The 17,418-nt window shown below is 42.8% G+C and overlaps 1 protein-coding gene across 1 annotated transcript in view; it reads left to right on the forward strand.

Moving 5' to 3' along the window:
- The first annotated feature begins 4,013 nt into the window (after positions 1-4,013).
- Positions 4,014-17,418, forward strand: part of GRIA3 (glutamate ionotropic receptor AMPA type subunit 3) — a 155,678-nt gene continuing 142,273 nt past the window's right edge. The window contains exons 1-3 of the mRNA XM_062584975.1: positions 4,014-4,022; positions 6,472-6,565; positions 7,063-7,221. Coding sequence (XP_062440959.1) covers positions 6,475-6,565; positions 7,063-7,221 — 250 coding nt within the window. The 5' untranslated portion in view covers positions 4,014-4,022; positions 6,472-6,474. The remainder of the gene's footprint in view (positions 4,023-6,471; positions 6,566-7,062; positions 7,222-17,418) is intronic.

The raw sequence follows: 17,418 nt of genomic DNA on the forward strand, positions 1-17,418 counted from the left end.
CCTTGATTAGGATGGGTCAAGCAACCTGTGAGTCAGTGCTAGGGAGAGAGCTATATAAGAGACAGGGCCAGAGCACAGCTCCCAGAAGCAGTAGTTTGTGGAGCAGTTTCTGCAGAGGAGTGCAAGAAGGCACCTATCATTTCTAGTACTAGCAGTGTATGCTTCCTCAGATATTGTCGTGACATGCTGCAGAATGTGTTTTCCAGCAGCTGTGTCAGAGGCTTTGACCCAGAGAGACCCTCTAACAGCAGATGCAGTTCGCCAAGTCTCAGGCTGCAGGGAGTGCTGGGGGCCTCTATCTGAGGCCTGGGCTGACAGTTAGCTCCCCTGCAGAAGGTGTGCTGCTGTTGAAAAGTTGTGTTGTTAGGTAAATGAGATTTATGAAGAAGTCAGTAGGCTGCATAGCATCTGAGACGATGAGCAAAAGATAGACAGGGTGTTCTCAGAGACCACACAGCTCCAGGAGTCCCCATTAGTGTAGCTGCTGGAAGGGCTCTGTGCCATGTGAAGGAGCGCATCATAACATCGTAAAAGAAGGCTGGAAACTGGTCACTTCTTTTAGGAGGAGAAAAACTCTTACTCCTCCTGAAGACTTGCAATTGAAGTGACCTCCAGGATGAGTAGGAGCTGGGCATGGTTTCCAGAGAAGCAGCTAGGCCAACGGACCCTGGGCCTTGTGGGAACACCCAGAAGAAGCAGCGAGCGATTGTTGTTGGTGATCCCTGCTGCAGGGGACAGAGGCATCTATCTGCTGACTTGACTACTTGTCTAGAGAGGTTTGTTGCCTGCCAGGGGCTCAAATATGAGGTGTCATCAAAAGACTGCCAAGGTTTTTCCACACATTGGCTATTGCCCTCTGCTGCTCTTCCACATGGGCACTAATGATACCAACGGCAAATTAGAAACCATCAGACAGGGTTTCAGAACTCTGGGGATGGGGGTCAAGGGCCTAGGAGCCCAGGTCATTTTCTTCTCAGCCCTGCCAGTGTGGGGAAAGAATGGGAGGAAGAGTAGATGCATTTTCCAAGTTAACAGCGGGTTGTGCTGCTGCTGTTGGCAACAGGGTTTTGGTTTCTACGACCGTGTGACCCTGTTTGAAGATAGACAACTGATGGGGAGAGATGGGATCCACCTCAATAAGCATGTGCGTCTTTGACAACAGGTTGGCCAGCCTGGTAAGGAGGGCTTTAAAGATGGGAGAAGGGGAGAGTTATAGAGACAGAGTAGTCAGCGAAATGCGGCTGAAGTCGAGATGCCTCCAGTGGGTGCATGCAGCCAGGGAAATGCATATGGACAGGGCTATGGAGAATCCTCTTGCACCCTCCCAGGAAATCTGCATGCTCAATTACCTCTCTGAAATGCCTGTACACCAGTGCACGCAGCACAGGGAATAAACAGGGAGAATTAGAAAATTGTGTGTGGTTGCAGGGCCATGATCTCATTACAGTTACAGAGCCATGGTGGGATAGCTTGCATGACTGGAATGTGGTCATGGATGGCTACGTGCTTTTTAGGAAAGACAGGCCAGGGAAGTGAGGTAGTGGAGATGTTCTTTATGTGAGAGAGCAACTGGAATGTATCTATGTGCCTAAGGGTGGATGAAGAGTGAGTGGAGAGTTTATGGGTAAGGATAAGGGCAGGCTAACATGGGTGACACTGTTGTGGGTGTTTACTACATGCCACCTGATCAGAAAGAGGAAGTCAGTGAGGCCTTCTACAGACAGCTGGAGGTAGTTTCACGATCACAGGCCCTGGTTCTCATGGGGGACTTCAGCCACCCTGGTATCTGCTGGAAAGACAACAAACACAGCCAGGCATGAACAGAAGAATATGTTTTGGTCATTATATACAGAAATAAAAGTATTCAGTGTCAGATTTTGCACAGGATATACTCCCAAGATTGTCTAAAATCTGTGTATGGAGATATGAAAAAAAAGAAAAGAAAGAAGATTCACTTTATTAATAATGTATATGAGATATCATTACTTTCTGATTTACTGTTTCCTTAAACCTCTAATATAGGTGGACACAGCAAAAGTACAGGTTTAAATAAGAATTGCAGGGGTGCATTATGCCAGCAGCTTAGCATACAGTTAATCAGAACATAGAAGGTAATATAAATTGTTTCTGACATTATGGGACTACAATAACCCAGCCCCCTAGCTATTAGGAAAACTAGAAGTATGCACTCTGAAGATAGCCTAAACCCAGGAAAAAATAAGACATTTGTATGTACTGTTTCTACATTTGTGTCTTAGTTGTGCAATTGTAATGTATATAGTTAATTCCTATAATGATCTGTATTCAGTTCTGATAAAAGTTTTTTGCAAGAAATTGCTTCTGCTACCTAAAGTTGAATTAGTCTCCAATAATGGAATAATGACTTAATATTATTAAGAGCTTTCGTTTTTGACTCTTACTATACAGATCTTGATAATCCATCTATGTGTTAGAACATATTCCCATATGCTAGACCATATTACTATTCTCCTCAAATGTATTGGGTAAAATCCCAGCTCCTATGACAGAGGTGATAAACCTCTATACATTCCTATAGTTCGGGGATGTCACTTGTTGACCGTTCTTAGCAAAAAATGAGTAACAAAAATAAATCATTCATTTAGTCTTATATTCTGGCTCTAATACTAATCAGTATAAAAACTTTCAGAGAAGGTGAGACGTACTGTAAACTCCTGTCATGCATGAGGAGAAAGGTCTTCCTCTAGGCGTACAGTAGCCGCTCTTTACCATAAGCCATGAATATTAATCACCCAACATTTTTTTCCTAAAGAATTTGCATTTGTTATTCTAATTCATTAAGAATTTCAACATTTTAGAAACAGAAAACTATTTTTGCCAAGAATATTGTGTAGAAGGGAGCTTTGTAGATTAACTATAAATTGCATGACAAAATCTTTTTAAAGTATCTCTTATCTGCTGCCTTTTAATTTCATTTTATTTCATTTTATTGCATGGCAATGAAAGGTAAATAGGAGAGCTTCAGTAGTTTTTTCTGTGTACACTCATAATTTAATCAAATCTTAACTAGATGTCCTTTTGACCTGCTTTACAAAGTATATGAAGCTGTCTGCATTCATTTTTCCTCTTTTGACACTGTACTTTCCCCTTGACTCCTGATATCTGTTGTTTCATCTTCTCTCTGAATCCCTTTTCATCTTTGCTTTTGTCTCTCCCACTATCACTCTATCTGTAAACTGTCTACTGTAGAACTAATCAGGTTAGCTAATCAAAATGCTGACATTAACATAAAGTTCAGTTAATTGTGTTCCCTCTGTTTTATGAAGAAAAAAAACAGGGGGAACTATAGCATGCAACTGGAAGTGCATTTGTCAGTTATGACCTGGTTTAGTTGTATTGACAGACAATAACATCTAGAAACTCACTTCACTAAACTTCTCAATTGCAATTAGAAATAGGAATTACAAAAGTCAGCTTAGTACATCTAGGGTGAAATTTGAGCCAACCAAGTCCCAGTGTGGATTTTGCCATGACTTAATGTTAATGCCATGGGTTCTCTGTGAGAACGTTGTGTCCCAAATTCCATAGCCTTTTTCTGATCCAGTATTTGACATTACAGCGGGAACATATTATCTAATTATAAGTCATTACCTCGTCCTGCTCAGGTAGATAGTGCTTAGAATCCCCTAGTGTTCCAAATGACTGTAAATTGTCTAAACATGTAGCTCTGATTATGCTGCAGAATATTGGTTGTATATAGTTAGGGAAGGTTGGGGAAAGCATCTGGCATGACTTCAGTTACCATGGAACTCATTGACCTGAGTCACTGAGCATCCCTAGCAAACTATGTAAACTATTTGCTTGACATGAATATCCACATAAAGCCAGCTAAACTCCTACCATTTTGACCTAGGATAGACTGGGCTTGCTGTAAAACATGAGAAAGATTGTCTGGGATGGGTCTCTCCCAAAACCTATACGAGACAGCTGCTATCCTATTTGTATCTTCAGATCTTACCATGAGACGACTGTCCAGGCAAAAAGTAAAGTGATTTAACAAGAGTGCTAATAATAATATGTGTATTTAGGGCTCCAGAAGGACAAATGTGGATGATGATGAAAGCTATTTGTCTGTTAGCACAGATTCATTTTAGATTATAACTAGATTTTCCATTTTGAGATAGGGTAGTTAAGCACCATTTGTCTTGAGATGATGTGCCCATCCTATTGGCTGCTTATGAAAACAAGATGCTGCCACATCCCATGCTCATTCTCCTATCCCTGGCTATTTCATCTTTTCTCTTGTGCTAACATCTGCAACATTAAACATTTTTTTTCGTATTTTTTTCAGCACATCATCAGCTGTCAGTGTGGCATGTAGCAGTCAGCCTGGAATACAGCTTCAGGTACAAGAACTTTTGTGGCAGCAGGTGAACAGAAAGCAAGCAGGCCACCAAGAAAGGACATAGAAGAGAGAGGACAGCAGGAATGTGTGGAGAGTGTGTTAGAAATAGGCTGGAGGTAGGTACAGTAGTGAGAGAGAAGTAGCTTGCAACCAGAAAGACAAATTCTTAGTTTATAGGAACATGCTTTTAACGAGCATTTTGAATGTCTAAACTTCAGATACCTATCTGCAGCTCTCAGGTCTATTATGCTCGCAAAAGACACACGAGAGAGAAGAGTGCTCTACAGTGGTTAAAGCCCAGGCATTGCTCATGATTTTATTTCTGGGTCTGAAGCTTCTTGCCTAGATGAGCTGGGTCAGTTGCTTTCCATGATTTTTAGGTTTTCACATCTGTAAGAGGAGAAAACAATCCTACTTCAGAGGCATGTTACAGAATTCACAGATAATATTTGTGAAGTGCTTTGAGCTTGAAGAGCACTATATAAAATGGCCTTTATACTCCAGGGACCACCACAGATGACCATTTCTTTAAATAGAGAGATCAAGCGACAACTGCCATCTCCACCAAAACAGGGGACATTACCAGGCATCCTGCAGCCTGATTCCCCACCCCTGCCTGCACTGGAATAAGACTCCCCTCTTCTGGGAATCATTCTCATCCAGGGACCCAGACATCTGTCAGCCAATGCATTTCCCTGGGAGTGAAGCAGGAGTCACTGATGTGCTGCTGAGGGCATACAAACGTTCAGCAGCTCCTGCTTGATGAGTGTGATGTCCAGTGCCACCGTGTCTTTCTTATGTGTGTTTTCTTACAATACACTGCAGCCAGCACCACTGGGTATTTTACAAATGCAGAAACCGACTGCTTTTGATAGTGTCCCTAACTCAACTGAACATAGACCAGAAAAACACCAGTCTGAGATTAAGAAAGAAAAGAAAAGCAGAGAGGGACCAAAGGGCGCTGTCCTGCTGAAATCAGAGGAAGACGAGACATCGAGTGAAGAACGATCTCCCCTGAGCCGAGGAGATGGACTGGGGTGACCTAATGTCTCTTTTCTGTCTCCATTTTGTACTATTCTCTGAGCCTCAAAGCAGCAAAAAGAGGAAAGAGCTGCAGGATCTGCAGAGTGAAGGAGACGGGCGCAGTGCTAACACACAAGAGCACCTCGCTTGGCGGCAGCCGCGCGGTAGCTGCCTCCGCGCAGGCAGGCCCGGGGCAAAACGAGAAATCGGGCAGCGGCGACGCTCCCCGACACCCGCCGCCCGTCCGCCGCCGCCGTGGCCCCCGCTGGGCCACCCGCCGCCCCTCGTGCTGGGGCAGCGCCACGGCGAGAGGCTCCCCGCCCGGGAGGCTGCATCCCTTCAGGGGCTCGTCCCTTCAGGGCAGGCTTGGCAGCGCCTCCGCGTTCCCCCGCGTGCGGTAACCCGGCCCTCGGCTTGCGGGCGCCGGGCCCCCCACCCCGCTCCCCTCAGGGCGGGCGGCCTGGCGCCGCTCCCGCCCGCCCCTTCCCGCCTCGGCCGGCGGGCGGGACCCCGGCTCGCGCCCCCCGCCCCGCCCCGCCCCGCCCCGCCTCAGCGCGGCGCCCCCCGCGCTCGCACACACGCCGAGGCGATGCAGCTTTAAAGGGGCAGCCGCAGCCGCCGGCCCACGTGAGGCCGGGGAGCTCCCTGCGCCCGCAGCCCGCGCCGCCGCCGCCGGGAGACGCCAGCGCCGCCCGCCCGCCCGCCTCACGCCAAGTTTGATCGATCTCCCCCGCCCGGCCCGGGCGGAGCAGCCTCGGCGGCGCGGGGTGCTGCCGCCGCGCCGCTACCCACCATCTTTGGGGGAAGTCCCTGCGCCGGGGGGGGCCGCGGAGACGGGCACCGGCGCAGCCAATGAGCCCTGCCAGGCTGGGGTGAAGAGGAGCGGAGAGGGAGTGGGAGAGGAGAGAGGAAAAGAGACGACGGGAAGGAAGCGGGGGGCGTCCGCGTCCTCCTGCTCCTGCCTCTCCTCGCCGCCGCCGGCGTCGCCGCTGCCCCGCGCCCGCCGCTGCGCCCATGCCCGCGCCGCCCGCCTCGCTGTAGCGACTCAGCCGCCGGGGCCGGAGAAAATGGGGCAGAGCGCGGCGCGGGCTCCGCTGCTGCTGGTGGCCGCGCTGCTGGGGGCGGCCCTGGGCGGGTTCCCCAACACCATCAGCATAGGTGAGTCCCGCCGCGGCGGGACGGCGGCGCGGCCCCGCGGCGGCAGCTCTGGGCAGCGGAGGGCGAGCGAGTGAAACTTGATTATTATTATTATTATTATTATTATTATTATTATTTAATTTATTTTTTAAATTACCCCCTCCCCCCGCGCGCTCTTTCCCCGCCGGAGCGCTCGGCTCGCGCGGCGCTTCGCGGCTTCGCGTCCGGCCGCGGCGGACCCGCAGCGCCCGCTGCCCCCGCGGCCGCGCCTGCCCGCGGGGCGCTCGCAGCCCCGCGCGGGCGCGGAGGTGCCGCCGCGGGCCGCCCGTGGCGCGGGGCACGCGGAGGAAAAGCGGCCGCGGCGGGCCGCCCTGGGCGCCCGGCGCGGGGCCGGGAGCGCCTGTGTCCCGCGTGCCCGCCGCCGCGACGTGCGGCGTGGGGAGGCAACTTACTACAGCTGCCGCTTCTTACGGTTCGTTCTGAAATACATCCCCCCCCCCTTTTTTTTTCCATCATAGGTGGACTTTTCATGAGAAACACTGTTCAGGAGCACAGTGCGTTTCGGTTTGCTGTGCAGTTATACAACACGAACCAAAACACCACAGAAAAGCCCTTCCATCTGAACTATCATGTCGATCATTTGGACTCTTCCAACAGCTTTTCAGTGACAAATGCTTGTAAGTAAATACATGCCTTTTAAAAATTATTTCCCTGTTATCCCTGCATTCAGTTTTTCCCTGGTAGCCTGGAGGTATCATTCATAGGATGCAGTGCAACAAATGTGTGTGTGTGTGTGTGTGTGTGTCTACTGACATGCGGTTTAGTGGCTTTGCAGCGTTGTATGATTTAATAATATCTTAGGGAAAGTTCTCTTACCAGTTCTTCCCCCCCCCCCTTAATTGTTTTACAGAAAAACGACCTGTGTTACTTACGTAGCAGTGTTGTGCAGATGTGATCAGTGAATCCTTGCTGAAGTGACATGCCTTTTTGCTAAGACTACAGCCTAGCTGTGTGAAACAGCATAACTCGCAAATAATACCACGTAGGAGTAAAACAGAAACGGCTGTTTACAAGTGACCTTGAGACAGAGCTGGAGGGGCTTACTTGCCTCCTGTACTCTAAAATACTGTTATGTTTTAGATTTTTTTCCTTTCAATGAAAGTCCTGATTAAAAACTGAAGAGATTATAAACTGATGAATACCGCTAGATCTGAAGGGAGAGAAGACAGAATCAGGATGTTTAGCACTATGAATAATAGCTTTGCACAAGCAATGCCTAGGTACAATTTGAGCCTTTATTACCAAAGAAGGCAAAATAGAACTTTGTTAATGAACTGTGTTAACATGGTGTTAGAAAGAGAAATCCCTTTCTGAAAGACTGGTGTGTGTGCTGCATTTAAAGAAAGCATTCATTTACCAATTGTAGCTAGTGAATATTCGTTTTGCTGTCTGAACCTTTTACAGTTTTTTTCATAAACCTTTGAAAACGTATAGTGTCTTATTGAGAGGTAGTTACATACATTTTACAATATACAGAAATATGTATGTATATGATCTAAAGGACCTCTTTAGAGTGTACCAACTTTGTATTATAAACAGGATTTCTGTTCACGTAGTCTCAGTATAAGATTTTTTTGAAGATGAAGTACTGTACCAATGTGGAGTCCTGAATATTATTATTTTTTGTTTTAGAACAATGTTGCCATTTGAATATCCTATTTGTTTATTTTTTTAGGAGGGCTAGAATAATTCTTTTATCTTTCTCCTATATAATATGAAGGTTAGAAAAGTAGATATCTCGTTCTTCCTAGAATTTCAGATATTTTCTGGGAATTCATGGTTGGCAAACATACAATAAGGAAATATTTGGAGAAATTGTGGGCTGATGTTCTAACATACCCCCATGTGATTGTTTCTTGTTAGTGCAGCGTCAGAGTTTTTAAAGGAGCTTTGAATTAGGACCTTTAAAATTTTGGGGGGGAGGTATTTATGTAATATCCAATTAAAATATTCAGTAAAGTGGAAAAAAGAGTAAATAAGTGTGCCTGTACTTTGCATCTTATTTTACTAATCCTATCCTGCCTCAATAGCTCTTACAACAAACATCTGACTATTAATCCTTAATCAGTGTAATCCCTTCAAGAGGCTGTATCTCAAACATAGTTTCCTAAATATCAATTATATGGATTTAAACTAAATACATTAAACTGCTTAGATGATTAATTATTAATTGTCTTTAAAAGTTCTACCAGCACTTTTTCACAGATCCACCAATACAAGTGAAGCACACTTGTTCAGAGGCAGTCAGTATATTATTTAGTTAGTGTGCTGCTCATCTTCTGATGGCTGATGATTTTTGTCGTTGCTTAGTGAAAGCTATGGCAATTTAGCAAGATAAGAGTTGGTATTCTGTTGTATTGGGCTACATGTTCCAACAGACATACCACTAATGCAGTAAAATTTGGAGAATTTGAATCTCTGGAGGAACCTTGGACCAGAGGATACCAACCTATAGTAACCTATTTAAAAATAGCAGATGTGAAAAAAGAAACAGAAGGAAGAAAATGAAAAGGTGACCTTGTCCATAGCAATGCCAACCATCTAGTTATGCTGTTGGTAGGAAAATAATATAGTGAGTCCAAGTCACCAGTCATTGAGAACAGTTGCTCTTTTCAGATCTGTAAGCAGTAAGCAGATCAGATCTCTGAGAGTCAGAGTGCGCATACATATCAATGCATGATGAGGAACTAATAGCTCATCACACTACATGGCTAACCTGTAAAACGTGCTGGCCTAAATATCCTCACTTCCTAGTGGAGTAGCAGATAATTTCAGGGTGCTGCTGTAGCCACGAAGGAATCCTTTCCACGTTTTTACTTCTATTGAAGATGAGCATAAATTGTCTCGAGTGCTGTCACACAACCTTTTGATCGATATTTGCAATTGGCAAGGACCCATATGAGAAACCTGCAGTGACTCTGCCTGCCTTCACTGGAGAGAGAGGCTGCAGCTGACTTTGTGGTGGGATATGGAAAGAAACTGAAAGGAAATCAGAGAAAGTAGCATGTGTAAGTTGAGCCTAGCGCCTGTGCTAATCGGTAACCATTAGCTTTTCCCCTTTGCTCTGAAGTGTATGACAGTGACTGTAATAAACGTTCATGTGCGCAGGAACTGAGTGGGGCTTTGTTCAGGAAAGGCTCATATTCTTACTGTACGACTGCACATCCTGCCTGCTTGGTGCAATCTGGTGCATTCCAGAGGCAGGAAAAAATCTCTTCTGAAGCATCTTCGTGAGCCAGAAATAAAAAGCCAACCTCTGATGGGGTTGATTTGGCAGTATCCCATGATGAGAGGAAACTTGTTTAGAAGCAAAAAGGAAAAAGAGGAAAAAAAATCCTGCCCTAAGCCCCTCCCTCTCATTCCCTTTTCAGTTAAATGATGCTCAATCTGATTTCCATGTACAGCCTTTGTATTCCCTGTTTCACTGCTAACACTGAGCTTTTCTATGTATTTAATTTACACTACTTATACACACATGTGTGCACACGCATATGGTATTCATTCACTCTCTATTTATCTACTCGCCTGTTTATTTAGCTAAGTGATACCTTCACAGAAAGTAAGTGCAAACACAAGTGAAAATTCCAGTGTATTTAAAGGTGAATTAAAGTTTTTTTTGTTGGCTTTGAGGGTTTATTCATCTCTTAAAATATGCAGCTCTGTCATTAGAGAAAACAAAAAGGAAAAAGTTAACTTGAGGTGCATATGGATAAAATGAAGTAAATCATGAATGGCGTATCTTTCCTTCAAAATTGCTCACAAAGGGAGGGAGCTGTCTTTTTCAAAATGTTAAGAGTTTAACAGCTCAAAATCATCAGTCAAGCATTCTTCACGTTTTTATTATAACCTCTGATGGAGAGTGTTAGTATTAATGTAGAACTATGCGTACAGATCTGTAGATCATATTCCCTAGAAATAACCCATGTATGTCTTTCTGCTCTGCACTTGTAGTAGTGCACTATACTAACACTGCTCTAGCCTCTGCAGTGTCAGCTCATTAGCACACAGATCTCATATTCCCTCTCTGCACTGTCATTGCAAAAAATTGCTGTTGTACACCTCTACAGCCAACAAATGTGCTCTTGGATTATGTACAATTTCTGAGAAATATTTAGAAAACCAAACTCAATCTTACAGATAATCTCCATGGAATTTCTCAAAAGAAAGCATTAGTTTTTGTTAAAAATCTGTTGATCATGTAGTGATAGTGGTGGGATGTGTACAGGAAAAAAGGGACTTCTGATTGCAGAATCTAATTAATCTACAGGCAGATTCTTTCTCTCTGCTAAGCCTAACCTATCAGCTGTAAATTCTTGTCCCATTAATTTTTTAAATTCATTTCTCATGTATCTTCCTAACCCAGAAGGGTCTTTTTTTATATTATACCAAATTTTGGTGTATAGGTTTTTTTCTTCTCTCTGCCCCACAGGCACTTGTTCTCTGAGAAATGAAAGAGGGAAAATATAATCACGTAGTTACCTTAAGTTGCTAAAATCCTTTAACTGTTTGGGCACTTTCTTGAGGGTTTCAGAATTCTACCTTCCTCAGAAAATTATTCTCTATCATCCTTGTTCTCCTTGTGCTTATTCTTTAAAATTAATCTAAGATGGTTTTAATGAAAGAAATGTCTGATTTTTGTTCTGAGAAGGTTTCAAATATGATACCACAGGGCTGGTGTTGGATAATTTTTCCAGTTTAACTGTATTTATTCCCTTTCCTGACACACAGGCTCATATGTATATGCTCATGTATGTGTGCACACATGCACGCACACACTTTATCCCTAGGTGCTGCTCAGCATTTCTTTTTGCCAGTGGGCAGATAATTTGCTTCCCTTGCATCTGTGTAGTCTTGTCCAGCTGGCAAAGGACACTGATGCTGAAAGTGGTCAGCTCCCTGGTGCCAAAAGCATAAGCATGTCTCTCTGAAAGTCTTGCCGAGTTTAGGCCATACACTGGTGGTTTTGCCTGAATAAAGACCACAGGGTAAGTGCCTACCTCTCAATAAAACATGCACCATGGTTTCTCTAAGCATTCTGTGGTAAAACACCTGGAAACGTGCTCTCCTCACAACTCTGTGCATTACTCATCCGAAAAATGCCTTTGATCCTATGGAACTTCCTCAAATGTTGCAAGTTACTGCTGTGTAAGAAAGAAAATAAGCTGTTTTTAGCTCAGGAATCAAAGTTTTTGCGATTTTGGGATAGATGGAAAAGTGAAATAAGATATTTTTCCATTAAAGCTGGTCCACACTTCTTGCAAACCAGATGAATTGTTGTTAAACTGAATGTGGTCTTGATGCTACTAATAGCACCCATATTACTTCAAATTTATAATTTAAAGGGTTTCTTTATTTTAAAATAAGCTGAATCCTCTTTTCTCCTATGCTACATATATATGCATTTACATACTGTTTAGGTGTTATGATTATACTTAACTCCATATTTATTATATGGACACTCTTATGAAGTTCACTGAATGAGTGGAGAGTAAAGCACTATGCAGAGAGCCATTTCCTTGTTTAATTTCAGAGAGATTTTGTGCTGATCTAGAGATCAATTCATGCTCTTTCTTAGATAGCAGTGGGCCTGCAGAACCTATTGGACTGTTAACATGAGTTGGAGAGCTACTAATTAACTCCAAATCCTAACAAAATGTGTAACAGCTGTAGTCCACTTCCAGAAGGAAATGGAGTTGCTGTGATGGGAAACTAGCATGCCACAGTAGCTTTTAACACCAACAGTGTGCAGTCTCAGGAACTGTTCAAGAGCTATAGAAGATGGCAGGTTTCTTTCTCTTGGGTTCACTGTGCACTGAGTCTGTCCCGGTAGTGTCTGGGAGGTAGGAGGCCAGTCCGCTACAAGTGTAGGTTTGTTATGCAAGACAGTGTGAAGTGAAAAGTTGGAGAGGGAGCTGGTGTATCTTTAATGGTTTTTATTTTTGGCACAATCCAACAACTTAACATTTTTCCACCTAAAGTACATATTTTGTCATTACTCCTTTTGGAATGCTAATTGTTTTAGTTAGACATGCTTACAAGTTCTGGAATATGTTATTTTAAAGCAGCAGCTGTTTATTTTTATAGTTCAATTTCAAATCAGACAGTATCATTGAAAACTGTGGTACCCTTATTGTGGGAAAGATGTTTATGTTGGTTTCATGTTTGGTATTCAAGGTACTGCCAAGGATCAGTAATTTTTATTCTGTACAATATAAGGCCTGCCTTCTAAGGCAGCTTCATAAGACAACCTAAAAACTCCGTACCTATTGTCATGAGGCTTAAATTTGCTACACGAGGGCTTGTACCTCCATTAGAACAATGTAGCAGTCTAAAAATAGAAAGCTAAAAATGATTGATCTAGATCAAACTAGTTTTATAGAAACTGTCTAATGATCACTGTAGTGAAGCAACTTATTCTTTCAGAAGTATGTGTTGTGTTTCCCATCAGAGGCAAATGTATGCATCTCTCAGTTATTACCTGCTTTATATTACTGTTGAACTTTAGAGTATCAAATGCCTTAGAAACCTTGAACTTGAAAACATCTTTGAGTTTTTAATTTGCAGTCATTCTATGAGGACTCTGAATAAGAGGCTTGTGTTCAGATGTTTGTAGGTATTGCAGTGCAGATGTTAACACCTATCACAGAGCTTCACAATATGTATTCTGGAGTGACTGTATTTCAGTGAGTCTGGAAATAGTTCTGTAGTATTTCATTTACCAGTGTGTACTTATATGTGAAACATTCAAAGACAGTGTGTGCCTTTCTCAAGATGTAATCCTCATGAGTAAAACCATCACAGAGAAAAAGGAGATAACGTTTCTGTGTGAAAAAGAAGAGAATGAAGGAAGAAATTATGCCAATGCCTCCATCTAGCAGTCAATCCTGCCTGTCTTTCTGGTGAATTCTGAGGTGCTGAGTCTTGTTTCCTCTTCTTCCTAACCGCTTCTAAAATAGCAAGTGGCAATGTGCAGCTATCACACAGACACTAATAGGAGGCACAGAGGCCCTTATACATGTGGATCAACCTGCAGGAACACTGCGATGCAGGTAACTTGCCCAGGCACTTGTAAAAAGGATGAATTGCACTCCTAGAGTTGGATAAGTGAACACTTTTCTGCTGAAATGGAGTGACCTATCAGATCACTTGTGTGTAATTACTAGACTATTTGGACATTTCAGATATGCTCAAAGTTGCTTTTATTTTTTTCAAAAACAATTTACGCATTCACTTTCAGACTACTTGTAAGTTCTGCAATTGCATTTGGGTGACTGGTCTTTGCCCTTGTGTTGGTCTTGTATTCATTAGGGTTTAGTCAAAAGTGATGTTTGAAATTCTGATCAGGAATGGGGGACAAGTGTAGGGCTGCACCGTGATTCCACTTGTCATGAGTACTTTTTAATAAAATAACTATTTTAGAAATGCTATCTGGAAATGTATATTCACTGTCTGATGATATATATTCCATGTATACTTCACCCCCTGCATATTTCATTATTTTTCACTGAGCTGTGGAGTGGTGCTTGCTGCCATCAGTAGTTTTGCCCTGTGCAAACATCTAGCATTTGGCCACAAGTTGTATGGTCAAGGGATTAATCATTGGAAATCATTGGCTCTTCTGCTGGCTTTTACTATGATTTGGAGTAAATAAATTGATCATTTTTAGTAGCATAGTTTTGCCGTCTCTTATGCAAGGGTAATACAATTTACCTACAATGACAGATGTTGAAGGACTGTTTGCAGTGAAAAACTTGGAAAGCCTTGGCAAGAAGGGCCTCTTCCATTTTATTGATCACTTCTTTCATACCTCACCCTTCCTTTGGATAAATAATTAAAACAACTCTTAATGCTTCTGAAAAACAAATAAAATAGCACTTACTAATTTGCTGTGCTTGCCAGAAGACGATGTGCGTTCCTGCTGATGAACCTAGGAGAACATGTTGCAGCTGTACAAAAAGCTAATCTGTCACTTGAGAAAAGAGGCTCAGCTCTTCACCTGAGATAAGCAAACAAGAACTTGTTGGAAAGAAAACAAGTTCAATATTAAGAAGTTCTTTGCCTCCTGTACATCCTGTATCTTTGTAATAAGTGTAGTTTACGCTTCTACAACACAGCATTTGCCTGACTTTTGCTTACCTGATCCACACTGGGGCTGCTTATTTGAGTGGTGGGAGAAAGAAATGCCTTCAGTTGAAGCAGAACTGCCTGTTGGCTTCTCGCAGTGAGGCTTGTAGGACACGATGTAATTTGAGTCTCACAGCAGCTAACTTTCCCAAGAGATATGGGGCAGTGCATTTAAGGGATTGTTGCCTTCTCTAATTTCTGTGTCTGACTTCCATTTCACAGATCCTAGTCAGAGAGAGGTGCTGCAGTTCCTTTTCTGAACGCAACTCAGACTTTGAATCCTCTGATGTTTTCTAGAGAAAGCAGCATATGTTAGTCTAGCACCAATTTCTGAAGAGTTACTACTCAGCGGCTGGCTTTTGCCAGTTAGCATCTGCAGCAGCTAATGTGAGTAGTACTGAGTTCCTGATGATCACCTTTGTAAGTGGCACTGCAGTGTATCTAAGGCAAATGGTGGACATGAGCTTGCTAATACTTTATGTTATAGGAGAAGGCAGTCAGACTTAACTCAAAGTTCCATTTAAAGCATGATAACTAGACAGCTGAGAGATAGGGAAGTTATACAGCAGAAATCAGGAAAATCTAGTCTTACAGTCCTTTTCGAAAGTCAGTGGTAAAACTCACCCTAACCTGTACTGAAGGTTTAAGGGACCCCACAGAAAAGAGAACATTGATCCAAGTTGCTAAAAAGAAGATTTGGAATCCAGTCCTATAAATCCCTGGGTGCCTTCAACGCTCGACTTTGTCCCTCCTGAGCTCTGTAAGAGTGCGTTGGTCTCAGGAGATACTGAGTGCCAGTGTCTTTTAATTACTATTTTCAAGCAGAGGCTACTTGCTTTTTTTTCAAATAGTTAGCCATGTTCATGTGAAGAATCACAGGCTTGCTGCATCCTGACACATCTTCATTGGTCTTTGAATCCTGCTGTGAATGCCAAAATCCTTAAAACACCTTTAGGGGGTCAGAGGGGAAGGTGGCTCGGAGAGAAATGGTAATTGATTAGTTTTCTTCAGGTAATGAACTTTCCGTAGCTTCCCGACATGAGAACCTGAGATGAAGTTATTTTTTTTTATCAGCTTTTGGATCTTGAGTCTTCTGAGGTTTTATTACTAATGTCCCCAAATTTGGATTCTAATAGTCTGATGGTGAGGAACTCAAGTTCATATGCACTGTTGTTTCTCAGCAGATAGGTGAGAGCTAATTAGTGTCCATTGATTTGCAAAGGACTGACCCAGGGGTCTAACCCCGCATTGAATCTAAGGGGATTCTAAATTGTCTTGGAAGTTTAATGTACTCGACCATCTTTCTTCAAAGTGTTTATGCTGTGGTCTGGTGGCATCACCAGAGCAACTTTGCTGCCATCTCTGCAGTCATGTCAAAAGCAGCTGGACCTGAGGTAATAATAAATGACTAAGTAGTCAGCATAATATCTGCTATCCTACTTTTAATTTCCTTTTTGAAATGCTGTTTTCTAGGACAGTTTATTTATAACTTCTTGATAAATATAAAACAGTACTAAAGAAAAACTGGACATGATCTTGCTAGCTAATCCTATTTCAGTCATGCCAGCAGAGTGATTCTCACCTCTATTGGACACAACTAATGGCAGTTCTCATATGTACGTTGAGCACTTCGTACAGTTTCAGACCATGTTCCTCCATAGTGCCATTATCTCACTGCCGTTCTGTGTATCCTAGAAGGGAATGTCTATCCCAGAACATCACATTGCATGATTTCAAAAAGACGTGATTGAAAATGATAGGAGCTGTGTAAATTACTAATCTTTCAGTTCAGATGGAGTTCCAAAAAGATTTTAAAGATCAGTTTGGGATTGACCAGAAAGTCACTTAAATAGTGAATTAAATACAATGGCTTTTTTAATTGTTTCGGACTTCAAAAATTCGTTCAGTTCCAGCTGAAGCCAAATTTTATTTTGGAGATGATGATTTTTGGGGGGCCGTATACCTTTTTCCTGACAGAAAGAGTTTAGTGAAGCACATAAAATGTTTCTGCAGACATGAATCTGCCTTTTTCAATGTAAGGGTATATAGATGATGGATGTGAAAAACTTTTTGTATGCGTTTTGGCTCACTGCATTTTCAGGAATGTAGCACAAGCTGTTTGTGATGGATTTTATGGACTAGCAATTTTTATCGGTTAAAAGGCATGCTATACGTACTTTATACAATCTACAGCCCCTTACTTTATTACCTGACGAGGCAGTGAGATGACTCCAGAATTGGTCAGAATGAGACCAATTTACTCTCCATGAAGTTTTCTAGGATTCTACTTTGGCAGTTCCAGGTGCATGAGTTACCTTGTTTGAAGCATGAATCAGTATAGCTGTACTATATGCAGTGTAGTGGATGTACCAATATTTTCTACAAACATAATGTCCTATTTCAAAAATTCATATGCAAGAGATGAGCTTTACTACCCCTTGTATTTTGTGTAACATGAAAAGAAATCACAAGCAGTGATGCATAGTTGTGTGTCTCTGCAGTGACCACTAACACCTAAATGTTTTAGTGTTTCATTGCTCTGCTCTAATAGGAAAAAAAGCCTTTTCATATGACATTAGGTAAACGTGGGAAGTCAAGATTCATGACAAAGTCTTATTCTGATCCGATTTACACAAGAATAAATTTGGGGGAGCCTTGTGGGACTTCAGAGGAGTGAAGCCATTAGAGTA

This window comes from Rhea pennata, chromosome 11, assembly GCF_028389875.1.
Source record: "Rhea pennata isolate bPtePen1 chromosome 11, bPtePen1.pri, whole genome shotgun sequence".
In the NCBI taxonomy this organism is placed as follows: Eukaryota; Metazoa; Chordata; class Aves; order Rheiformes; family Rheidae; genus Rhea; species Rhea pennata.